Here is a 25,984-nt window from a genome sequence, read left to right on the forward strand (position 1 = left end):
GTTGGGAGTCAAACCGAAATAAACCGGTATTTACCGCTATTTTATAAACCGGTTCCGAGCCTTGCTAGCGAGGTGGAGGGGCGCGGGGCGCCACGCGGTGGTGTCGGTGATGCTGACGTCACAAGTGAACAATCCGTCCTTAAGCTTCAACACAGAGAGCGGTGGCGGGGCGGTGCGGCACGGCTCAAGAGTTGGTGCCGGTTGTAATATTCGAACTAAAATGAAAGAGGGCACACAATACCGCGCGGAAAATAAGCATGGCGCGGTATTCTGTGTGGCCTCTTTCACGTTAGCTCGAATATTACAACCGGTACCGCCTCCGCACCGCTCTGCCTCCGGCGTCAGTGTGTTTCTAGCTTTACACTATGAAGTGCTAATATTATTTGATATGGTAGTGAGAAGGATGGTACGATAAAAACTTTGATTTTCAAATTTCGTAGTAGCAATCGTGAAAATTCGGAACACACTACTTGCGAATCCTACCGACGTGTCTATGAATTATTGTATCAATAAGTGACATGTTTGTATTTAATAAATAGGGTACTTTATTTATTAGTGACAAATGTCAAAACACGAGTTTGAAATATATGACGCTGAGATGTTATAACCCTAAAGACTGACGCTAGAAGGGGCGATGGTGTATCTGGCCGCTACATTATTAAGGGTTTAATTAGATCTTAAAGTCGACTTTAAGATACGATCCCTCCCCTCATTGTGCAAAGTTTGTTCAAAATACCTACAAATGATGATGGTCTAACGCCCAGCTTAAACATGCAAGAAAACTCACGCTACATTGCGAGGCCGTAAAGCGAACAAGTCTGAAGTAGTCTTTTAGCACCGCAATGTAATACAACTTGCACGATTATTCTTACAGGTACAGCGGGAAGAAGGCTAATAAGCATATTATGTTCCAGAGGTGAACAACACCATAGCGGAGTCTATATCGACGTTGGACAGCACGTGCTCGCAGGACACCACTGTAACGAGCAGCGCCGACGTCGTCAGACTGCGGGCTGACAACGAGCGGCTGCATTACGAACTAGTGCAGTAAGTGATGCATTACACACGAGGACGGCGCCATAGCACAGTCTATATCGACGCTGACAGCACGTGCTCGCAGGACACCACTGTAACGAGCAGCGCCGACGTCGTCAGACTGCGGGCTGACAACGAGCGGCTGCATTACGAACTAGTGCAGTAAGTGATGCATTACACACGAGGACGGCGCCATAGCACAGTCTATATCGACGTTGGACAGCACGTGCTCGCAGGACACCACTGTAACGAGCAGCGCCGACGTCGTCAGACTGCGGGCTGACAACGAGCGGCTGCATTACGAACTAGTGCAGTAAGTGATGCATTACACACGAGGACGGCGCCATAGCACAGTCTATATCGACGTTGGACAGCACGTGCTCGCAGGACACCACTGTAACGAGCAGCGCCGACGTCGTCAGACTGCGGGCTGACAACGAGCGGCTGCATTACGAACTAGTGCAGTAAGTGATGCATTACACACGAGGACGGCGCCATAGCACAGTCTATATCGACGCTGACAGCACGTGCTCGCAGGACACCACTGTAACGAGCAGCGCCGACGTTGTCACGTTTTATAATTAGTACTTGGGCGACTGAGCTTTGCTCGGGCTATAACTCGTTAATAAGCGTTTTCTCAGAATTAAGACCAAACTAGGTCGATTTATCATACCCGAAAACTCCTAACATACCAAATTTCATCGAAATCGTTGGAGTCGTTTCCGAGATCCTAATTATATAAGAATTGCTCGTTTAAAAGGTATTAGATAAAAGACGCCATTTTGAAATTGTATATACCCTGTGTCACTCTGACGGTTTTGACAAATCTAATAACCAAACCTCATTACATTATCTTTAAACCTTCTAGCCGTTTAGGCTTCAGAGAGGACCAAAAAAATAAATGTCCATACATATGCTCGAAAAACATAACTCTCTTTCGGGCGGTCAAGTAAAAAGGTTGAAAATTACAAAACATATAAACCGCATGTGCAAGCTATAAAAAATGTTAAAACGCATAGGGGCTGTTTCACCATCCATTGATTAGTGTTAACTGGCGGTTAGGTGTGATGCCGTCTCTATTTGTTTTGTTCGAATAGACGGAGACGGCATCACATTTAACCGTCGGTTAACGCTAATCAGTGGGTGGTGAAACAGCCCCATAGTAAACTATTGCATGTGACACAGGGCGCAGACTTTGTACAACAAACTGTTGTCTGACATGCAAGAACAGCAGCAGGAGAACGCCCAGACAGTCAAAGAGCTGGTGGACGAAGCCCGGGACATCACGGAACAGTTCTACAAGGCGCAGATGAGGAGCATGGAGGAGAAATACGAGGCTGAGGTATGGTGGTCATGTGATGTTGGAGGAGAACGGGGTTCAAAAAAATTCAAAAATTCAAATGATTTATTCAGTAAATAGGCCGCAATGGGCACTTATACACGTCATTTTTTTAAACTACCAGCGCTTTCGGAAAGACCATCATTGCCAAGAAGAATGCGCCGCAAGAAACTTGGCAGAAAGTCATTTTTTCATAAAAATATAATTACAAATAAAATACTTAAAAACTATATTATACAATTAAAGAAAAAAAAATACAAAAAATAATACTAAAAGAAATACAGGGATGTATGGGGTCCCTTAGTTAAAATACTAAACACTAACTATATCTACGTTCAGTGGAAGTGTAGAATGCTTCCACCGTCATAAATTTTAAAATAATAATAACAATAATTTAGTTCTGAAATATACATTTCAGGTCAAGTAACCATTAAGCTTTTGGATTTCGAAGGCAAGTTCACGTCTGCCGCCCCCAAAGTTAGCTAACAGAAACACACGATGGTTGGGTTAACTCTGTTTAATAATCCAGTTGTATGAGTATATATAGGTATAACGTATTAGTCATAATTATGGGTGGTCTTCACGTGATTGGTGTCGAATGGCAATCTCAGGTTATATCCCTTATATGGTAGACATTCCTCCGTATATTGTATGGTGTCCTATTATTAATCTGATATTTGAATATGATACTTTATTTCAATGCTATGTCATATACCTACTTATTCTATACACTACAGTCATTTGACCAGTCGACTTAGACTCAAGACTTACTTACGGCCTCCGCTAAGTCGCGCGGGTGCGCGCGCGGCTTGGCTTGGCACGGCGTGCTGTTTCATTAGGTTTCAATAGAGCAGAGACCCGTATCACGCATCGCTGCTCTAGTATATGACATGGAACAAGCACGCCGCGCGAGTTAGCGGGAGGCCCTAAGGCTGCTGCTCCGCTGAGACGGAGACGAGCGGAGCGGAGAGGAGACTTGTAGGGATCGACCAATCCCGCTCCGCTCGTCTCCGCCTCAGTGGAGCCGCAACCTAAGGGTTTCAAGCAATAATGCCACGATCTTCTTTTGTACTGTTGTTTACTACTACCAAGTTATATAGATTGTTACGATAGTTTTCATCACTTCTTTCTGTCACAAGATGTAGGATCAAGGTAGAAAGAGATAGTGAATGCTATCGCTATACAACCGCACTCTATGGAGACCCAAAAGTGAACCCTCCCTCCTGTGCGAACATATTGACAGAAATGTTGTAATAAGTAGGTAATAGGGAATTTAAAGGCGATAATTTTGAGATACCTAACGACATTTTGCTAATTAATCGTTACATATTCTTTCGAATTTCATTATCTGTTTTTAACCCCTGACGCAAAAAGAGGGGTGTTATAAGTTTGACCGCTGCTCTTAAACGGGTTAACCGATTCGAGTGCGGTTTTTTTAATTTGATAGCAGGTTTTCCAGCGACGGTTCTTAGACATGTTTTATCAAAATCGGTTCAGCCGTTTTTGAGATATTGAACTTTAAAGTGACAAAGTCGGGGGTATTCGAACTTTTTGTTGCTTAGGTTATTCGGTATATTTTTGGGCAGAAATTATTTGATAAACTTAAATAAATACTGGGCGATTTTTAATAATCTGTTGCCGTATTGTCTAGCTCGCGGGCGCTCGCTATCGCATTCAATATCTTTTTCACCCTCATCCCATGCCGTGTGACAGAAAGAAGTGATGAAAACGACCGCGATTTCTAGTGCGTTAGACAATAAAGTAATAAAGTTTTAAGAGATAAACGCATAATACATAACGCATAACGCATTCAACGCAATACGTTGACGCGCATCAATGTTGTATCAGATAATGCCATGCGATTGCCGCTGCGCTCACCGCGTAAGATAATGTTTGGCAATGAGGGCTATCGCGTATGAATTCGCCGCTAGAGGCGCTAGTGTAGCGTGAGGTCTCCGAAATGTCAAATCTCATAGTTTTTGGGTGAGCTACGCGGGTTTATTTATAATTAGAATAATTTTGGTGAATATTTTGCAATATCTGAAATTAATCATGGCAAATATGCGTTCCGGGGCAATGAATGTCTGTGTTTTGAGACAGTTTTGTCTTTCGGAAACCTTTGTCCTCCCTTTTTTCCGAACAAAACGGGTTGCATAGTCCCCGTGGCACTGTGGCATGCTCGATATTTTTATGGTACGGTTTTATGATGTATTAAATATGATTTTAATCTAAACTTTGTTTTCACGCCCGTAATAACAGACTTTGAAAGCCATACTTAAAAACCTCACGCAACAGTGCGCCATCTAGTGAGACAAAAAACGATAGCCCTCATTAGATTATCTGCATGCTAAATTTATGTGCGTCAAACGCAGCGTTTATCGTATGAAACAACCGAGGCGCTTAAAGCCTCTGGTCTTCCCGGCACGGCCGCGACAAACGTTTCCTCTGTACATTGCGCGACCAAAACGTTATCTTCGCACTAATTTCCTGGCAACACGCAATGATTAAAAAAAAAACAGAATACTTATTTTTTGTCGGCTGTCTTAAACACATGCAGCAGTGCGCGCATTTCTGCTTCATCATCATGTCAGCCGAAAGACGTCCACTGCTGGACATAGGCTCTCCACTCAGACCGGTCTTGTGCTTTCCGCATCCACCGCGATCCCGCGATCTTAACCAAGTCGTCGCTCCATCTTGTTGGAGGCCTACCGACAGCTCGTCTCCCGGTCCGCGGACGCCATTCGAGAACCTTCTGGCCCCATCGGCCATCAGTCCTGCGAGCAATGTGCCCCGCCCACTGCCACTTTAGTTTCGCAATTCTTCATCGCGCATTTCTGCTTACATTAATGAAATTTAAAGTCTATTGTTTTTTTTTTTTTCAGATATCTGAGTTACGCGAAGAGTATGAAGTGCAGTTAAACAAGAAATCTGACGAAGATGGGACGCCTTCACGGTCTTTGCAGAAAAAGGTATATTATATTATAACAAAAAGTTTTAAGGCTGAGTGAGGGACGGAAATCGGCGTTGATCGGCTTTCATGCGAGAAAGAGGAGAGAGAGACAGTCGTCAAATACTAGTGGAAAAAAATCAAATGTTACAAACTTGATTTGCTATTCCGCGAAGTGGTTCGAGGAAGTTATGCAAAATGCAAAATAGAAGCGTGTGCATTGTATATACCTATGTAATCGTATATTTAATCTAGCGCCCTCCAGGAAGCTTTGTAAAGTAAATGCAACTAAACAGACAACAAACACCACCATCACTAATACTCCGTTGTTTGGATAGGTGTTACCTTTCTCCGAGGCATCTTCCACCGCCGTGGACTACGACTACGGATCTGTTTTTCCGAACTGAGACAGAAATTTGATGTGCGCCCGTACTTTAGCGTTTAAGATAAATAATTGCATAGTCACAAAATCGCTCTGAGTGTTTATTTTTGTGACGAAATAATAAATGTTTTTGTCATCAAATTTGCGGTTCTTGAAAATGGGGATCCGGCCATGTTTAAATGAATATCGATCTATTGTCCGTTGAATCTTCTAACTTTTATTATTGCTTTCAGATAATTCACTTGATGCAGCAAGTCGCCATTTTAGAAGTAAGTTACATTCCTTTTTGTTATTTTTTTTAAACGCTAATAAGTTTAACCAGTGTTTGAATTTTAAATATGTCTGAGTCTTACGATAGTTTCATATCAGATGATGATGACATTAATTTTGTCAACCCAATGAAATGAATAACGTTCTCCACGAATTAAATAAATTATCCGATAGAGATTTTTCACTGTACTTCTTTTCTCTCGATGTAATGTTACTTTGAAAATTAAATGGAGTATGGACGCGTGAGCGTCTTGTGCAGTCAAGTGGAAAAATATGAAGATACATACATTCGAACTACTCAAAAATATGGTACCGCGGCCTTATTACGTCGGAATAAGAGTCCGTTTTGCATATTTTTTAAAGCATTACATAAGTTCACATTTTTATACTCGCCTGTAATGTATTGGTTTGGTGATAGCTGGTTTTTCGTTAATTGTTTTTTTTTGTCAACAGGAAGAATTGAGCGCAGAGCGCCTGGCGCGCGCGCGCATGGAACAAGAGATGCAGCATCTGAGAGCTTGTATTGAAGAGAGAGACGGTAAGTTGAAACAAATTTACTAGCTGTAATGCGAATTAACTAAAATAAAAATAACAAATATAATAATGATATCGTTTGAACTATTTCAGAGAAAGCATCAGACAATTCAAACGATGAAGATGCGATAGATGTAACAGACAGCGAAGATGAAAGCGACGAAGTAGATGACATATGCAACGAAAGCCTTGAACCGACTTTTAAAAAAGAAGATATCAACCGCTCTCGGCTCATACGACAGAGCACGCTCAACAATACACACAATTCAACTTGTGACATGAACAAGACTGAAGATACTGTTAAGGATGACAGTTTGACAGATTTAACTGATAAAAGAGAGTCTACAATGACAGTTGATCAAAGTGATGAAACGTATGAAAAAAGTGACGAAACGTACGATGTATCGAATAATGACAGTTGCAATAATCATTCTATAGACTGCCCTGACACAGTAAAGAAAGCTCATATTAACAGTGATTTGAAATTGTCAAGCGAAATTGGAAGAGGCACTTATTTTGTTGACTCAAAAGTAGAATTAAAACCAAATGCTAGAGATACATATTTTGTTAATGATTCTAAAATAAGCATAACTGCAGATGTAGATAAAGGTGATTCATCAAAGAAAAATGACACAAATGTTTCCAGAGATACGGGAATTAATGAATCTCTAGAAGATTATAATACTGGCGAAATAAAAGATAAAAATACCAGTGTAAGTGTAGCACAACCAGTCAAATCTATAGAGACACACATTGATAAAATAAAGAAGTTTGCAAAAACTACTGCTTCAAGCGATAGCTCTCTCACTCAGTTTGAATTGTTAGAAATGGAAGCAAACGACTTTGGGAAACATGAAAAGACTGCAAAGTATTTTGATGACGGTAAAACTGTAGCTGATATTGTCAGTCCAAGAAAATTAAAGGAAAAGAAGCCGTATTTTGATAATATTAGTCCCAGCATTAAAGTTGATATCTTAAAAGATTTTTCGAAAAAACATGATGTTCTTAGATCTCCATCTATAGTCCAAGATGAAGTACCAGATAATTATAAACCAACAACGATTAATAAAATTTTACGAGAGAGTTTCTCTAAAAACGTCGAATTGCCCCCAGCTTATAATAAAAGTAGAATTTTACTTAGAAACCATGACTCAATAGATATATTTGAAGAAGTGGAATCACCATGTCCGAAGCAAGACCTTTTGAAAAGTGTAGAAATGGCGCGCCAATCTATTGAGAAGATAGCTTTGGATGTTGTGAAAGAAAATGAAGGAAAATCTCAATCGAATGAAGCAATAACTGAGGAAAAAGTCAAGATTGAAGCAGAGAGCGAATCAGTCGAATCAGTTAAACACGATGATGCTCCTACGTATGATGATGAAAAGGAACCAGAGACATATAACTCTTCAAATAATCATAAAATGTTGCTTGAAAAAGATGTACATATAAAGCGTGAAATATTGTCTGAAATCAAGAAAACACGAAATTCTATTGCGAAACAAAATAATTCTGCTGAAATCACAAATCAGGGATTTACGTCTAAAATGGAAAATAGTGATGAAATAAAACCTGAATTGTTTGTTCCGCCCAAAGAAGTTACTGTTGATACAGAAATGAGAAAACAAGGATCTAAGTCTGAAATGGATAAAGAAATAACAAAGTGCGAAATATCTAAAACAAAGGAATGCCACGATATAAACGCAGGAATTGATGTACAGGTCGCAAAAGAAGAAATTGATACAAAAATAAAAGTTAAACAAGAACGAATTAGCACAACAGGCACAGGAATTGTTGAAATAGAAGAACAAAGTAAAATTGAAACTGAAGAACCGTTATCTTTAACTAATAGCAATCAAACATCTACAGATAACACAATTGATGCTTTCGAAAACATCTACAAAGACATTACAGCTCCTAGAGCTACAGATTTCGAATTACTCGTAACAGACAATACTCAAGAAATTTCAAATGAGAAAAATGACAAAACTGAAGCTGAACCAACCACACAAGATAATAAAACTGACGAAGCAATTAATAATCTAAATGACAGCGTCGAAGAGAATACAGCCAAAGCTGTTAAATACAATCTACGACACAAAAAAGAAAATTCCGAAATCGACAACGAAATTCTAGTCGAAAACACTGCTAAATGTTCAAGGACCGTTAAGAAATCACTTAGATTAAGAAGACAGAAGAATAAGGTGGAGGAAGATGATAAAGATACAATGAAGAATATAATTACTCTGCAGAAAGAGTTTTCGGATGTCACTTTGGACGTACCGGCACCGGCGAAGGATGTCAAAGATATACCTTCGCCAGAACAGAGTGAGAGCGAGAATCTACCCCCGCTGATGGGGGCTCAAAGCTGTCCGTCCAAAAGGTTCGTTTGCTCATGTTTATTTTTGAACACTATACCTGAAGTTTTTTTCGTGCTGTGACACTACAAAATTTCATACATTATTACTCAGAGGCGTAGTGTCACATAGTCAAGTAAAAACGTACAAGCTGCATCAGTATACTTATATAGGCGTACAACGTTAGTAGTAACGGCGAGACGGCGACGCATACCGGTGATAGAAAACAAGTCTTTTTTTTTTACATACTGGAATGAATTCATAAACATGGCGTGTAGCGTTATCGCGTGAAAAAAGTATATATGTGTTTGTTCAAACAAAGTGGTACCTACAATGTACCCTATTGCATCTCATTTGTCCACACAACATTCTTTACGTCATCTTTCCCTTTAAATATAGTTTTATTTCATAATCATCATATCAGCTGTAGGACGTCCCCTGTTGGACATAGGCCTCCCCTATAGACCTCCAGTTGTTGTGTTATATGTATGACCAGCAGGGCTACTACGAAACTCGAAGTTCGTGTCGTACGGTCTCTCTGACACTTACACTATTTAATACGAGAGCGTGAGGGACCGCACGACACGAACTTCGAGTTTCGTAGTAGCCCTGCTGCCCATTGCCACTTCAACAAGCTATATCTGTTTACTTAAAGTTTTATTTACCGCGTTATTACTTCCAGTGTGACCCGCAGCCGCCGCAAGCTGTTCACGCCGCGACCGGAGCCCCTGGACGAGTCCCCCGCCCAGCCTGGGGACTCCAACGAGCGCATCCGGGTGCCGCGGCCTAGCTATCATCGCACCAGGACCCGCCGCAGACTTAACTAGTGTTAAATAAAAATATTAAGGTCAAAAAATTAAGAAAGGACACTAAAATTGCACGGTTTTCTTGCCAAGTGCTGAGGTATTAAGAATCATTAAAATGACAGCATTCCTTTCCTTAATTTTTTACTTATTTACTGATTTATTTGCAGCCGTATTAATAAAAAGATGAATGAAATTATGTATGTAGAAAAAAGAATTACATTTATTATTTTTATTTTGTTTTGTTCAATCCTTGCTCTTTTCAATCAGGCGTTACACGAGAATCAGGAATATGTACAAAAGCGACAGCGATGGCTCAGGCGTATATCAATCATCAAACGCAACGCAACGAATTTTAGAGCGGTTTTCAACTTTTCACCTTTATGTAGATAATTTATTCCGGAATGTTTACGTATACAAAACATCCTAAATAAAGTTTCGTAGATTTAAATAAAAACAAAATTTCGTGACCAACTCGCCAAAAAAATACTTTCATGGCTTACGTAGCCTTACGCTACGCCTTAAGAAATACATAAAAATTATGAATGATGTTATGTAGAGAATTGTAATGCTTCTAAATCATATAGAAAACTCTGCGGTAGCATATCGCTAACTGTTGACCCACAGTATCCATTTCTTTTTTTTCTCTAAATTGCACCCGTGCGAAGCCGGGGAGGGTCGCTAACTAGTACGGTACGGTATGTAAAAATATCTATGATTAGATGATTTCTAAGAAAAAAAAACGCTATACCACTACGAAGATTAGTGCTCTCTGAATATTAGAGACAATAATTTACACAAATCCCAAGAACTTAGTACTGTCAAGGCTTGGTGAAGGACTTTATTCATGATCCATCAAGGAACCATTTCACAGTAAACGCCATAGTGACATCGCATTGAGGTGATTTTCCGCTGGCAAGGCGAAGCGAGAATTGAAATTTGTATGACAACGGCAACCGAAGATGCGCGAGTAGAGGATTGAAAATTTGCCGTACAAATTATAATTCTTACCTCGCCTCGCCGGTGGAAAATCACCTTTGATTAACAAGGAAAATCGTAATGACTTTTCCTGTGAAAAGGTTCCATGGTGGCTCATGAATTAAAGTCCTTGACCGAACCTTGCTTATTCGGATTCGGTCACCGTCAGGTAAGTAATAGTTATTATTTGGCGGCCTTTGTCAATGATTGACATGACACACAAGGCATATGATTTTTGAAACCGCTGGATGCTAATGCTTGGTTTTAAAAATATGACTGCAGCTGCACACTTAGTTTATTATCTGAAAGTACAAAGTCTTGCGTGATCAGCTGGGCTACTACGAAAATCGAAGTTCGCGTCGCGTTAGCGGGATGGCAAGATTATGAAGTTCGAATTTTGCACTTCGTACTACAGCTGATCACTTTTGGTGGAAGTATGGAATCCATCATCTCAGTACTTACTTGTCGACGTCGACTGTTCGACTTTAGGTTCGACTTTTTTTAATTTGGCGCGTGATTTCCAATGCCAATAGCTGTACTTTTTTTATAAAGTTTTCCATTCATGAGCAGGTAAAGTAAATCATTAACGCCATCTCTTGTTCGCTAGCTTAACTAAAATTTACATCATGCCGTGTGTACACCTCTTAATAGGCGCAAAGTAGGCGCATGACTGAAAATACGGGAATCCAAAACGTCAAATCTTTTTAATTTATTTGTATAAAAAAAAAACTTGACACTAGTTGACACTTTGGACACTGGCAATACTGGCATTGGCAAGGCAAGTGAAACAATCAATTTTTAGTAAGTTGTTGTTTTTACTTATTTATTTCCACGATTTCCTGATTTATATTGTTTCTATCAAGCTTTGTTTGATGTTATTGATGAAAAAATGAGCATGGCATCGACAACACGGGCGTCCGTCTCGCAGATATTGCGCAATAAAGACGACACTGGCGAAGAAGACGATGAACCTAAGAAGAAGTCTCGCGAGGATTGGAGAAAAGCTAAAGAGCTAGAAGAGGCTCGAAAAGCCGGCACAGCACCCGCAGCTGTTGATGAAACAGGTATTTCACAGTATTCTAGCCTACACCCCTACCCATGTGTTATGTACAAATGCGACTTCACAAATGTAAACTGATTATGTATAACACTGCTAAAGACTAAAGTAACTAAATAGTTAAAAAAGAGCTTTAGGTTCAGCTTCAGAGTTAGATTACTGTGGTAGTCATTTCATGAGTGAACCTTTTTTTTACTTTTTTCTGTTCCATCACGCTAAGGTCCGGGATCATTATCACCTTCAGTTTACAATGTGACACTTGCAATGATGGCTATTGTATTAGTGAGATTTCAAAAGATAGATAGTATTTTTTTTATTAAAGGTTTACATGATTGAAGTTCAAAATGTGAAAGTTTTCGGTTGTGACATGTAAATTAACCATAATGATTGTTTGCGTGTCACAACGAAACTATGGCTACCGGATGGCCAAGTGGCAAGAGAACTTGACTACGAAGCTTGAGGTCTAGGGCTCAATTCCCGGCCGGGGTAATTATATGTATGAATAATATGAATGTTTGTTCTCGGGTCTTGGATGTTTAATATGTATTGAAGTATGTATTTATCTATATAAGTATATTTATCCGTTGCCTAAATAAATATCCAAAGTACAAGCTTTGCTTAGTTTGGGACTAGGTCAATTGGTGTCAGGTTTCCTATGATATTTATTTATTTCCACACAGGCATTTTGTTTAGTTAATTATATGATAAATTATGTATTATATATACCAATCAATACTATCACAAGTTTATAAGTAAAATTTTTCATACTGAAGTTACACCTTTTTCATGTCTTAAACAAATTGTTTCAGGCAAGGATATAAACCCACATATTCCACAATACATTTCTTCGGCACCATGGTACTATGGCACAGCGGGCCCAACCCTCAAGCATCAAAGGCCTCAGGAGGACAGAGAAGCAGGGTTCACCAAGCTTGACACTTTTTACAATAAGGGTGTTGATAAGGTTAGTTGTTTTTATATGAATTTGACTTTACCTGCAAATGATTTCTTTGTTTTTCTGCACAAATTCTGTGATTTTTGGGTTAAAAAGTATGCTATGCATTAATCTACATTTTTAAATGTGTGCCAAATTGTATCCTAATCTTTCTAGTTGTTGAGTGAAAGAGTAACATGGTGGTTGGTGAATGAGCATATTGGATTCAAATAACAGTTAAGATCATGTGAACAGAATTAAAATTATCCCACTGTGGCTATAGCTTATCTTTTATACCATTTTTTTTTAAATATTGATAATTAGACCCCGGGCTTTTGTCGGTGTTTAATACAGCTGTGTTAATTTAAATTTGATAATCAGGCATTCACAATATAAATTACCTATACTTATTTTTTTAAGAAAAACTTACTTATTCCAGACAACAGTTGCAACAAAATTCAGAAAAGGAGCCTGTGAAAATTGTGGTGCAATGACGCATAAGAAGAAGGATTGTTTGGACAGACCAAGAAAAGTAAGAGATGAATTTAGTACCCTGTGCCTTATGGGCACATTTATGTTAAGCTATAATTGATTAACCTTTTAACCGCCAATACATGCCCATATCGCCACCTACACTGAAACTACACTACATTTTGTCTTAAATATAAGACTACGGCGATAGTGGCTGGACATTGGGTGTCATATATCAAAAGCAGTTTTTTTTGCATAAAATGTATATTATATTAAAGTGCCGCACACATAGGTTACTATTTTTAAATCTAATAGATCTAACCATCTCAAAATAATTATAATTAAACTTTTCCTTCTTCTAGATTGGTGCAAAATATACAAATGCAGGGATAGCGGCAGATGAATTCGCCCAGCCCGAACTGAATCTTAGTTATGATGGCAAGAGAGATAGGTGGAATGGGTATGACCCAGCAGAACACAAGGCTATCATCGAAGAGTACCAGAAGATCGAGGAGGCTAAGAGAGAGCTGAGGGCTAAGAAGTTGGAACAGGGTAAGAAATTAAAATGATTTTGTGATTATATCTTCTAGTCTTTTCCAGATTTTAAATTAATCTCTCCGAAATCTTTACATCTTTTTCTTTACAAAGTATAAAATAAAGCTACATCCTACTATATACTTATTTCTTTTAAACTAAGCAACGGATTCGTTTGCTAGATAATTATTCGCAGCAGGTTTATATAAATTTTACCTATACTAGTGACGCGCCCTGGCTTCGCGTGAGTATAGTTTTTGAAAAATGTGAAGTGCCTTTGATTAGAGACTCTTTTGAAAATTATACCCGTGCGAAGCCGGGGTGGGGCATAGTTAGATACAATGTGTAATTCTAAGTATAAAAAGGCTGGATGAATTAAATTTTTATCGCTTTAGATCCAACAGCAATGGAAGATGAGGATAATGCAGAAGAGGACGAAGACAAATATGTAGATGAAGTGGATATGCCGGGCACAAAGGTATGTCTAATCAAATCAATTATAGATTTAATTTGGCAGTTCTAATTTTAAAATAACATAAATGTTTTTGAATTTCATTTAAAATCAAATGATTAGAAAAAAATCATTCAGCCTCATCAATTATTACGAGTAATAAAGTTTAAGAAAGTAATTCTTGTTGTAGGTGGACTCCAAACAGCGTATCACAGTGCGCAACTTGCGTATCAGAGAGGACACCGCCAAGTATTTGAGGAACTTGGACCCCAATTCCGCGTACTATGACCCCAAAACACGTTCCATGAGGGACAATCCTGATCCAAACGCGGCTGAGTAAGTATAATGCTTTAAATAGAGAGCTACGTTAACAGAAACCTACTCTGTGGGTTGATGGCATTGCTAGTTAGGGGCAACCGGTGGATGCAAGTAGCGAGTTGTTCATTGTGGTGTTCTAAGGGTGAGGCCAAAGAGTATTAGTACCAATATAGAAAAAGAATGGCAACTCTATGGTCAAATTTGCATGTATGGTAACAAGCGCTATCTGGTAGCTAGCTGAAGAACTAAATCTGACATAACACACTTGCACTCTGAGAGTAAAAACAGCAATTACACACATCAGCAGGTCAACGCATCTGCAATCTTAACGGTCTGATAATCAGCCCATACTTTTGCCATCCAATCGAATAAAAAAAGAATGGCAACTCTATGGTCAAATTTGCATGTATGGTAACAAGCGCTATCTGGTAGCTAGCTGAAGAACTAGACATAACGTACATGGCTTAACGTCTATAAAGCCCAGTTAGACCTGTAAGAAAATTGCGCAAGTTGCATTACATCGCGAGGCGGAAAGCAATGGCGGAGCAATGTAATACAACTTTAAGAAAACAGCAAAAAAACAGATAAACTTAAAAATCATCCGCGAAAGCCAGACAGCCAACATACAGCGGAAAGATGGCGGACAGACTGAATTTTCAAGTGTCAATTTGTCAATTTAGTGCTATCATTTTGTCGCCAGAGGCGCTGGCGTGTACGTGAAAAGGTGACGTTTTAAGTGTGCCCCCACTGGGTGAGGCTTTTGTTCAGCAGTGGATAATGTGCGGGGATGTGTTGCGAGGGATGTGTTTTTCATTAGCCAATAGAAAAGCTTCATTAACACATCCTCGCACAGCACATCTCTGGTGAATATAGCTGAGCGGAGCTAGCGTGGCGTCGCGTTTTAATACTATATTTCCGCCTTGGGGTCTCGCCAAACTTCACAACGTTTTAGCCGATCAAATAATCTTTATGTCCACGCAATAAAAGCGAAAAAGACGTCGATCAGCTCGGCCGACGCGATACGACGTTTACCGACGGGCAGACGTCTTTTTCGCTCTTATTGCGTGGAAATAAAGCGTTTCTTGGTCGGCTTAAGCCGATCTCGCGTCGATAGGTTAGGGGAGACCTTTAATATGAGTGGGATGTTACCAGGTCGGACTACACGGGGGAGAACTTCGTCCGTTTCACGGGCGACACGCGCTCGCACGCCGCGGCGCAGCTGTTCGCGTGGGAGGCGCGCGCGCGCGGCCTCGACGTGCACCTGCTGGCCGAGCCCACCAAGCTGCAGCTGCTGCAGCGACAGTACCACGACAAGTTCCAGCAGTTCAAGTCACAGGTACCACGACAAGTTCCAGCAGTTCTAGTCACAGGTACCACGACAAGTTCCAGCAGTTCAAGTCACAGGTACCACGACAAGTTCTAGCAGTTCAAGTCACAGGTACCACGACAAGTTCCAGCAGTTCAAGTCACAGGTACCACGACAAGTTCCAGCAGTTCAAGTCACAGGTACCACGACAAGTTCCAGCAGTTCAAGTCACAGGTACCACAAGTTCCAGCAGTTCTAGTCACAGGTACCACGACAAGTTGCAGCAGTTCAAGTCACAGGTACCACGACAAGTTCCAGCAGTTCAAGTCACAGGTGCTCAGAACTACACCTGTTCAGAAATAAACACGGATAACTCACATCTTAAGTCGAGTTTAGCTTGACATTATTGTAGCACTTCATCTAGGTGCTGCAAAAGGCACCCAGCCGCCGCGTCGCGTGCTCCTAGATGAAGGGCTACGAATTACCCCAAACAGTGGGTCTTACGGTCAAGCGAGTCTTACGGTACTTTCATGTTCATCATTGATATAAAAAAGATAAGATGAATCTTTTTTTTAATAAAAAATAGGCTTACGTTTGGCCTCAATCTCGCTTGATGGAAGGCGAAGATGAGGCCTAAGATGGTACACGTTTGCCTAGAAGGTGTCCGTTCTCTTTGACCTTAAAAAATTCCAGATTATAGCGTTCCGGACGAACTGACCTCGACAGAGATCTTATTATCATATCAGCCGTATGATATCCACTGTTGGTGGGACGGCAATTGGAAATCTACGTGGGAAGCCTATGTCCAGTGGCGCCCTTAGGGGGTGGCGAACAGGGCAATCGCCCGGGGCCTCGCTCTTGCAGGGGCCTCGCGCAACAACCCAATTTTTTTTTTAAAATATACATTTTTTAACTATATTTTCGCATCACATCACATACTTTTCACGAAGGACAAAGGGCCTCGCAAAGACCTGCCGCCCGGAGCCTCGCAATGGGTAAGGCCGCCGCTGCCTATGTCCAACAGTGGACGTCCTATGGCTGATATAATAATGACACTTTACATCCGGCAGTTGGATTAAAATTCTGGATCATCAATTTCACTAACAACTTCCGCTGTAAGCGCCAATCCCACAAACAACTTTTGTTGTGTTCTGATCACCAATCTTACCTCGCCTACAATTTCTGGTGTGATCACCAATCCCACCAACATCTTCCGCTGTGATCACCAATCTCACCAATAACTTATGCTACAGGTGAAAGAGTCAGTGCTGGAAAAATACGGCGGGGAGGAGCATTTAAAGGTGCCCCCGCGGGAATTGTTGCTGGCTCAGACAGAGGTGTTCACGCAGTACAACAGGGACGGGACCATCGCCAACGGACCGGAGAAACAGCTTGCCAAGTAAGTCGGCTGCCAGGGCCGGATTAACCATGTATTTTTAACCTTTTTTTTTGCAATGCTTTTATAGTTCATCGAGGGTTATCCCACTAATATAATAAATGCGAAAGTTTGTAAGTCTGTTTGTTTGTTACTTCAACACGTCTAAACCGCTGGACCGATTTTGATAAAATTCGGTTTACAGATGGTTTGAGTCCCTGGGAAGGACATAGGATAGTTTTTGTCCCGGAAAATTTCATAGTTCCAGCGGGATAGTGAAAACCGAATTCTACGCGAACGGAGTCGCGGGTAACAGGCTAGTGTTACATATTACAATATAATTATTATTAAAATTGACAATAATTCACTACAATAGCTAAATCAAAACCAGGCCTAACTTGTTGAGATTTGACTCAAAGTCAAAATATTCAATTTAGGCTATAACAAGCACTTATAAATGTAAAAAAAAAACTTTTATTAAGAAGAATCCGGCAAGAAACTCTTATAGTATCACTTTGTCTAAGAAGCAGCTTTCTAAGTACCAAAGTGGTCTAAGAAGCAACTGGTCTGAATAGCAAGTGCTCTATGTGGCAAGTAGTCTAAAAACCAACTGGTCCTAACCTGTTTTTTGTAGAAAACTTGAAAAAAACAGAGATTAGGGTTGAGTTTTGTCAAGGCGCGAAGCGCCTCAGCCACGCGGAATAGGAGCTCCGCCGTCGATTTTGAGTCACAGAATTTCAGCCCACTTGCTATTTAGACCAGTTGCTACTTAGACCAGTTGCTTCTTAGACCACTTGCTACTTAGACAAAATGATACTAACCCATCGGAACTGTTCTATACAATATTTGTGACAAACTAGCTGGCGCTAGTAACGTCGACCGATTGGCATTATAAAAAAAAACACACAAATCAAACCAAAATCAAATTTTCAAATTGTCACTTATGGAATTGGTTTACAGTTTGTGATAAATTAGCGACTGAGATGTTGTCATAGTATCCATTGATTAGTGTTAACTGGCGGTTAGGTGTGATGCCGTCTCTATTTGTTAACCATCGGTTAACGCTAATCAATGGATGGTGAAACAGGCCCTTAGTGTTGTAATTATTGATGACCAGACCGCTGCAATTCTGTAAAACTAAGATTAAGCATTATTTTGTTCCAGGAGCAAATACGAAGAGGATGTTCTGATCAATAACCACACGTCGGTGTGGGGGTCGTTCTGGCGGGACGGACAGTGGGGGTTCAAATGCTGCCATTCATTCATCAAGGTGAGAATGAACAGATAAAACATCAAACATAATCCATACCAATCCATATCCATACTAATATATATAAATGCGAAAGTGTGTGTTTGTTTGTATGTTTTTATATAGGAGAAATTCGTGCCTGTACTCCTGTCCAGTGGTAGTGTAGGGGTATAGCACGCAGCACGGAATGCTGAGGCCCAGGGTTCGTTTCCCAGCGCTGGTCTCTTTTTCTGGTTTTTCTGTGCATCCATGTCTCAGTTTGTATTTTCGAAATCTATAGTCTATAAAACAGTTAGTAAATTAAGATTGGTTTTTTGGAATCTTTTTGTATTTTTATTTCAATTCCAAATTTTTTGTTACTCTATATTTCAGTTATTTCAGTTTGTATTTTCGATATAGGTTTTACGGGATGACCGTAAAAGTAACAAAAAATTTGGAATTGAAATAAAAAATACAAAAAGATTCCAAAAAAACAATCTTAATTTGATTGCTTAATAACGATATCTCTTGTCCGGGTGAGCGGTTAGTTCCGATGGAGTGCCGAAAAGTTTCTCGATGAGGGCTACGGCATAGATGTCGCTAGTGTCGCTGCTTAAGTGGCTAAATAAGAAACAACACAAGCTGAGATATGAGGTGCATAGGAGAAATTCGTGTCTGTATCGTTGTCCAGCGGTGGTGTAGATTTATAGCACACGGCACGGAATGCCGAGGAGCTGGGTTCGATTCCCAGCGCTGGTCTTATTTTTCTGGTTTTTCTGTGAATCTATATTTCAGATTGTATTTTCAATATTGTTTTTAAATGATTTTTTATTCGAAGAATGATACTTATCTTTGAAATATATCAATTAAAACTATCTTATTTCAGATGTCGTATTGCGTTGGCGAGGCGGGCAAGTCTGTGGTGCTGGAAGTGAGGGATGACCCCAAGGCATCAACAAGCGCTGAACTCAAGGAATCTCCAAAAAAGGAGAAAGACAAAAAAGGTTCATATAATATTTATAAATTTACGAATTGCCGAAATTTCCGAGATGATAATGATGTGATGAGGTTAATTTACTAACTGGTATAAGAAAGTACCAGAAAAACATGCAATCTTAATGTATTTAGGAGTGAACACATTGATAAAATATTTTCTTCCACAGGCCTGCAATTTGGAAGCTAATACACGTTTATATTTAATTGGCAATCTGAATTTAAACTGAACTATAGTAACCATTGGTTAAAACCAGGAGTTCCCAAACTGTGTGCGTATTTAGAGCTATATATACGTCTCTTTTCTTTCGTAAGGGCGTTGCAAAACAATTACAACCGCTAAAGGGAGTCGTATTTTTAAAAATATTGAAAACCCTGGATAAATAAACAATTTTATGAATTTTTATTTAATTCAGCAACAACAACACAACGACAACAATAAAAAAAATAGAATATAATTTAACAATTTAAGTAACACTGACAAACAACAAACACTAAATAAAGATACTAAATAAAGGCGCCGCTACTGCCTTCGTAAGGGCCAGTATAGACAGACGGACTGCATTCCAACTGCAATGTAACCGCAACTGCAGACGCCCATACATTTTTCCTTGCAGCTCGATTGCAGACGGCACAACTTAACTCTGGATCGAAATTTATGTCCAGTTGGCTGTTACGTTGCAGATGTAATGCAGTCCGTCTATACTGGCCCTAGCTGTCACATATTGATGAAATGGCAACATTATTATGTATATTGATTTTTATTTTATTTTTGTTTCGTTTGGAAAGATTTATACTAGCTTTTGCCCGCGGCTTCGCCCGCGTGTAATTCGGTTATCGAGAGCTGTTCCCTCGGGAACTGCATTTTGCCGGGATAAAAAGTAACCTATGTCACTCTCTGGCCCATAAACTATCTCTATGCCAAAGATCACGTGGATCCGTCGCTCCGTTTCGACGTGAAAGACAGACAAACATACAAACAAAGACACTTTCGCATTTATAATATTAGTATGAATATATTTTTTATGTTTTAGAAAAAGCCGATTCATCATCATCCGATTCAAGTTCTAGCAGTTCAGAATCCGAACCCGACATCCGGTCCAAGACGGAGAAGACTAGCAAAAAGAAGAAAAAGAAGTCGAAGAAGAAGAGGAAGAAGGAGAAGAAAGAGAAAAAATCAAAGAAAGATGAAGATAAATTAAAAAAGGTAAATAATAATCATTTACGTTGAGCACATAATATCTTTGTGAAACAAATTCACTAGCCAAGCACACTATTTTCTTCTAAACAGAAAGGCTAAAAATGCTAGCTAAAGCTCTAAAAATAAAAATGTTTATTTAAAGTTAAATATATATTTTTTATTTTTATTTTGACAGGCACTGGAAATGGAAGAGAGGCAACAGAAACACGCATCTCACTTATTGTCTATGGATGAAAGGAAACGTCCATACAACAGCATGTACGAAGCCAAAGAGCCCACAGAAGAAGAAATGGAGGCATATAGGATGAAACGTCAAAGAGAAGAGGACCCTATGAGCCAATTTGTGTAGAATTATGTCAAATGTTATTAATGAAATAAAATACTTTTGTAAGGGTTAGTACAGACTGTCTGCATTTAGACTGCAATGTAACTGCCGACTGCTCATACATTTCAATCGCAGCTAGGGCGAAGGTTTGCTAACTGTTAAATAGTTGTGCGAAATGTAGGGGTAGTCTGCATTTGGTGGCAGCAACCGCAGACCGTCGGTACTGGTCCTTAAGCGTAATTTTTAGTTTTATTTATAATAATAAGAAATAAATAAACAGTTACCAAACCCTTTTCAATTATTGAAATATTTTACATCAGAAAGAAAGTTTTTTTTTTTAATAATTTTATGGTTTTTCTGTTTTGTACAAGAAAGTAAAACTATATTGTTATATTAAACTTCTGTTATTAAATAATTTACAGCCCCAAAACTACCATCACCAAATAGGAGAAAAAATATACACTTAAATGTATGATACAATTTTTTGAATTATAATTAAAGTTTCTTACTCTTTTCTTATACTTACGAAGCGTGAGGGTTCGATTCCCGGCCGAGGCAGATATTTGTATGAATAATACGAATGTTTGTTCTCGGGTCTTGGATGTTTAATAGGTATTTATCTATATAAGTATGTTTATCCGTTGCCTAGTATCCATAAAAGCTTTGCTTAGTTTGGGACTAGGTCAATTGGTGTCAAGTGTCCCATGATATTTATTTATTTATTTACTTGACAGTTTTATGAGATCCTTTGTTTAGCAGACAGCTAATAGATGTACATGATTTTATATTAATAGCATCATAAAACGAGAACTTTCCGCTTCAATGTGCATTATGATTATTGATCATGAATATTCACATGGATCAAGCTTGTGGATATGTTGTAGATTTATTGGCAGTATGAATGATTCCTGTGCGTGAGTCACGGAATTTTAAAACTGCAACTTAGTGTTGCTGCGTAAAAATCTACTGGAATAGTAGTTTCTTTGCTAAAAGTCAAGTAAGTGTAAAAGCGCAACCCTGAAAAGATTGCGATCTATAAGATTTTTTTTTACTTTACAAAATTATTTACAACTATTTACAAGTAAATTATCGTTATATAGAAATGAATGTAGTAGTTTTCCGATTGGGTAGTAGGTTTTTAAACCGGACTGATGACACATCGCCATGATTTTTTGTTAAACGTCAAATCATGTCATTTCCTTTTGATTAGTGGGCCGTCCAATTACTAAGTTTGTGATTGTTTGTGAAATAAAGCGTTATGATGGCTGCCGAGGACACGACCGCGGACGCGACAAAGCGGTTAAACGTTAAGAAACAGACCCTGGACGATGCTTACGCGGCGCCGGCCAATTTCCTCGAAATCGACGTGGTGAACCCAGTCACGACAATGGGTGTCGGGAAGAAACGCTACACCGATTACGAAGTCCGCATGAGGGTAAGAACTTCACCAGGCGTCTATTATTAGAGTAGAGTAATTAGATTATCTGTTTACGCGTCGTCGGCGTGTTTGTGTTGTTTTTGGTGGGCGTATTGCGGAGGCCAAGGTGAGCCGCCGCGGCGCGTCAATACGCCGCGATTGGACTCAATTATTCTAGTAAAATCCGTATCCTGCTTACAGACCAATCTGCCCGTGTTCAAAGTTAAAGAGTCGAGCGTGAGGCGGCGGTACAGCGACTTCGAATGGCTCAGAAACGAGCTAGAAAGAGATAGTAAGGTAAGCGGATTTGACTCATGCTGATAAACGGTCATTTCTCTCTTATCTTTTTGACAACAATAATATTTGAGTATCAAAACGGCTTTGTATAATTTCTTGCCCAACATCACACCCAGATAATGGGTTTGTTGGAGCATAAATATTGACAAGGCTTCAAGGTTCAGCACATCATTATTAAAAAAAGAATAACCTTGAACATATTATCCTGATCCACAAGTTCTGTGAAACAAAATGTATACTGTTGTTGTATTTGATAATCTATTACTAGGTTCTGAAGGGTCCAGTTAATGTATAACCTGTAATTGTAGACCTGGAATGAACAACAATAATGTGCAACCTGATATTCATTCCCTTATGTCAAATTACATGAGAGCTTGAATTATCAGATTGTGCATTGTCATACATTCCGAGTCAACAAACACTTGGTTGTGCATTAACTACAACCATACTGAAGAATCCACTGTCTCAAAACCATTTTTACTACACATTACCACTTTTACTTACTCGAAAAAGTTAATTACTAAGTAGTTTCTATCAATAAACTGAAATAAAATGGTAACAAATAAAAACAATGGTGTTTATTAATTGGTGCAGTAGAAAGGCTGCACTTATTTAAAAAAACTTTATGAGATGCACATACATACATGCAGTAATAAAATAAAAGTAACTGTCTCTTTTAGATTGTGGTGCCACCATTGCCGGGCAAAGCCTTGAAAAGACAACTGCCATTCCGTGGAGACGATGGCATATTTGAGGAGGAATTCATTGAGGACCGCAGAAAAGGTAAATATTTAATTAACATATTTTTTTCTCTTATTTTTTAACCTTTTCACCCTCCACGTCAAATACAAAAGACATCATCCATACGCCAGGCTTTCATATTGCAATGTCTAAAATTGAACCTTAACACAATTGAACGAAGGTTGATTTTGTATTGAAGTAATGGACGTATATATAGGTTGTTGGCGTGGAACCTGCGCTGCGGTGCATATATATGTTGTTGGCATTGAAAAGGTTAACTATCTAAAGATGTAGCTGATTTTTTTTTGCCAACCTCAATTAGCAAGTAGTTATTGAGCGTATCTTGAGATATGTTTGCCAATTTCACAACTTTGCACATTATTGGTACTGTAGGATAGGACACAACTGGCTGCCTACATAATGTGTGTTTGAAAGAATGTGAATTCAAATATATGACATAACAAAGTTAGGGCAGTCCGTCTAAGACTTTCAATGTATTGAAATGTGAATAAGAATAAGAGAACATATATTTTAAAGTGATTATTATTTAAATACGGCTATTAAGTATTGTGGACCATCTGTCTACAACAGTACCAAATGTTATTTTACCAAGTTGTTGATAAGACTTGTTGATAAAATTAGATTTTTGTTGACAAGAATAAATATCCAACTACACCATTAGTTACACAAATATAATTTATAGATGAATAGTTTTTTTTTAATGAAATGAAACAATTACTTTGCTCACCTGCAACCTTATGATACGCTAATGAAAACATATTGTTTATAAAATATCTCTCACTGACATCTGTCATTCGCGACCCCTCTCTCCAGTTTGGATCCACAGTCATCTTCAGGTCATCACCCTATTTTGTGTTCTGCCTTCTGATTTTGGCGTGCATTGAGTAGGCAGCAGGGAAGGCAGCGCTAGTGCTGGTGGCGCACTGCTGCACACCAAACTAAAAGTACCTACCCTGGAATGGACCCAATGCACGCCAATGCTTCTGACTGTATGGATAATGGTTGTTGTATTTCTTTCCAGGCTTAGAAGTATTCATCAACAAGATAGCCGGGCACCCGCTGGCACAGAACGAGCGCTGCCTGCACATGTTCCTTCAGGAACCAACAATCGACAAGAACTATGTGCCTGGCAAGATACGGAACACATAATAAACGAACACCGCACCCGCTTTGAAACAATTCTCATGCATATTTAAAGTGAAAGTTTTACCATGCTCTGATAACATGGAGCTGTAAAATCTGTGTCAGATGAGATATTCCTTGTGTTTTGTAGAAATTATTAATCCAGTTAGTTGAGTATACCCTAATGAAAGTTTTTCGTTGTTTTTTGTTCGAAATATAAAGCGTCAAAGACGCTTTGAATGAACGTCATTTTGAGTGACAAGTTCTGTTGTAAAATTGTTGAGGGGTGTTTATCTAACAGCAGCCCAATTATCTGCCTGCATAAATCTGTTTCTTTTCTCTTTCTGTTTTCAAAGGCCTCCCCTGACCTTTTCTCAATTTAGCATCTGACCGAATTGAAGATTATGTGTTGTTCAATAAAAAGTCATAATTAATATTGTATTCGTACTATTCGTGTCACTCAAAGCGTGCCACAATGTACACTGTCTGGCAAACATGAACAGTAATGAACCACTGTTCAAAGTCACTACTTTAATAATTATTTTGTCAACATTTGTGTGTACAGTCAGCATCAAAAGTAGCTGGTTACTTTTGTACTTTGTCGGTTTACAGCCACGTACTTAGCGCCATACAAGATTGACAAATATGTGTTAATGTAACAGAGTAAAAAAGTAACCAGCTACTTTTGATGCTGACTATACATAAAATGTAAAAAATATGTAACATAACATTATGAAAGGTAGATAGAACCAGTCAATGTCATTCAGTGTGGGCTTTACCAATATTACTCATTTAATTTCATGACTCATATCTTGTTTTGGTATAATTTCCAAGGACACAGATACTACAGTTTTATAAATTCTTCAACAATATTTACTGTAATGGTGCTCCCAGAGACATATTAACAGTAACAAGTTAAAGTTTAGTTTGTCAGTGTAACGCGGTAACACTAAACTATAGTATGACGGCAACCATTTCTCATTTTCCTTCTTGCTCGTGCTTACTGAACTAATACGAGGTGGAGAAGCAAATTGGCGTCTTACATCGTAGTAAAAGAGAACAAGTATGCACACTCCAAACCTTTAGGAGACTTTACTGCCTACTCCGGCGCGGACGCTTAGGGTTGTCGATGTCTATTTTAGATTAACTAATTACCTAAAAGTAGCTTAAAATTGTCTAATATCTGTGTCTAGAGAAACCAGATACTTTGCCGCTCTGTTATTATTATTATACTAAATTTAAAAATATTATTTATAAATTCGCCGATGTGGTGATGGCGACTGTGTACATAGGTACTACTCATGTTTCCTACACATAATACTATAACTATATTGTTTATAGGTAGGTAGGTATCTATTATTTTTGTGTCTCGTACGAAACTATCAAACTACACTTATATACTACTAATTCACAACTATACTAATACAAAAAATACGTACGAGTACGCGAACGTAAAAGGTATCGCGAAGCGACGAAGCGAGCTAAAATCGAAACGTACGGCACCGACGGCAGCGCAGCCTTGACTAAAGAAAACTTAATCCTCCTTAAATT

General features: G+C 39.1%; 3 protein-coding genes across 3 annotated transcripts in view; all 3 read left to right on the plus strand.

Annotated features, from left to right (window-relative positions):
- Positions 1 to 9,899, plus strand: part of LOC141436643 (uncharacterized) — a 26,674-nt gene extending 16,775 nt beyond the window's left edge. The window contains exons 9-14 of the mRNA XM_074099648.1: positions 2,221 to 2,377; positions 5,257 to 5,343; positions 5,937 to 5,972; positions 6,427 to 6,511; positions 6,601 to 8,887; positions 9,544 to 9,899. Coding sequence (XP_073955749.1) covers positions 2,221 to 2,377; positions 5,257 to 5,343; positions 5,937 to 5,972; positions 6,427 to 6,511; positions 6,601 to 8,887; positions 9,544 to 9,688 — 2,797 coding nt within the window. The 3' untranslated portion in view covers positions 9,689 to 9,899. The remainder of the gene's footprint in view (positions 1 to 2,220; positions 2,378 to 5,256; positions 5,344 to 5,936; positions 5,973 to 6,426; positions 6,512 to 6,600; positions 8,888 to 9,543) is intronic.
- Positions 9,900 to 11,395: 1,496 nt separating this feature from the next.
- On the plus strand, positions 11,396 to 21,075 carry LOC141436192 (pre-mRNA-splicing factor Slu7-like). Its single transcript, XM_074099079.1, has 12 exons — positions 11,396 to 11,706; positions 12,509 to 12,663; positions 13,073 to 13,165; positions 13,467 to 13,656; positions 14,034 to 14,116; positions 14,280 to 14,425; positions 15,560 to 15,743; positions 16,967 to 17,112; positions 18,253 to 18,358; positions 19,203 to 19,320; positions 20,344 to 20,516; positions 20,686 to 21,075. The coding sequence occupies exons 1-12, from the start codon at positions 11,532 to 11,534 to the stop codon at positions 20,857 to 20,859; spliced, it is 1,743 nt and encodes a 580-aa protein (XP_073955180.1). The 5' UTR covers positions 11,396 to 11,531; the 3' UTR covers positions 20,860 to 21,075.
- A 932-nt stretch (positions 21,076 to 22,007) lies between these two features.
- Positions 22,008 to 25,061, plus strand: LOC141435968 (sorting nexin-12-like). Its single transcript, XM_074098785.1, has 4 exons — positions 22,008 to 22,270; positions 22,454 to 22,549; positions 23,230 to 23,332; positions 24,333 to 25,061. Exons 1-4 carry the CDS (start codon positions 22,094 to 22,096, stop codon positions 24,458 to 24,460), a joined length of 504 nt encoding a protein of 167 aa, XP_073954886.1. The 5' UTR covers positions 22,008 to 22,093; the 3' UTR covers positions 24,461 to 25,061.
- The last annotated feature ends 923 nt before the right edge of the window (positions 25,062 to 25,984 follow it).

This window comes from Choristoneura fumiferana, chromosome 16 (genome assembly GCF_025370935.1).
Source record: "Choristoneura fumiferana chromosome 16, NRCan_CFum_1, whole genome shotgun sequence".
Lineage (NCBI taxonomy): Eukaryota > Metazoa > Arthropoda > Insecta > Lepidoptera > Tortricidae > Choristoneura > Choristoneura fumiferana.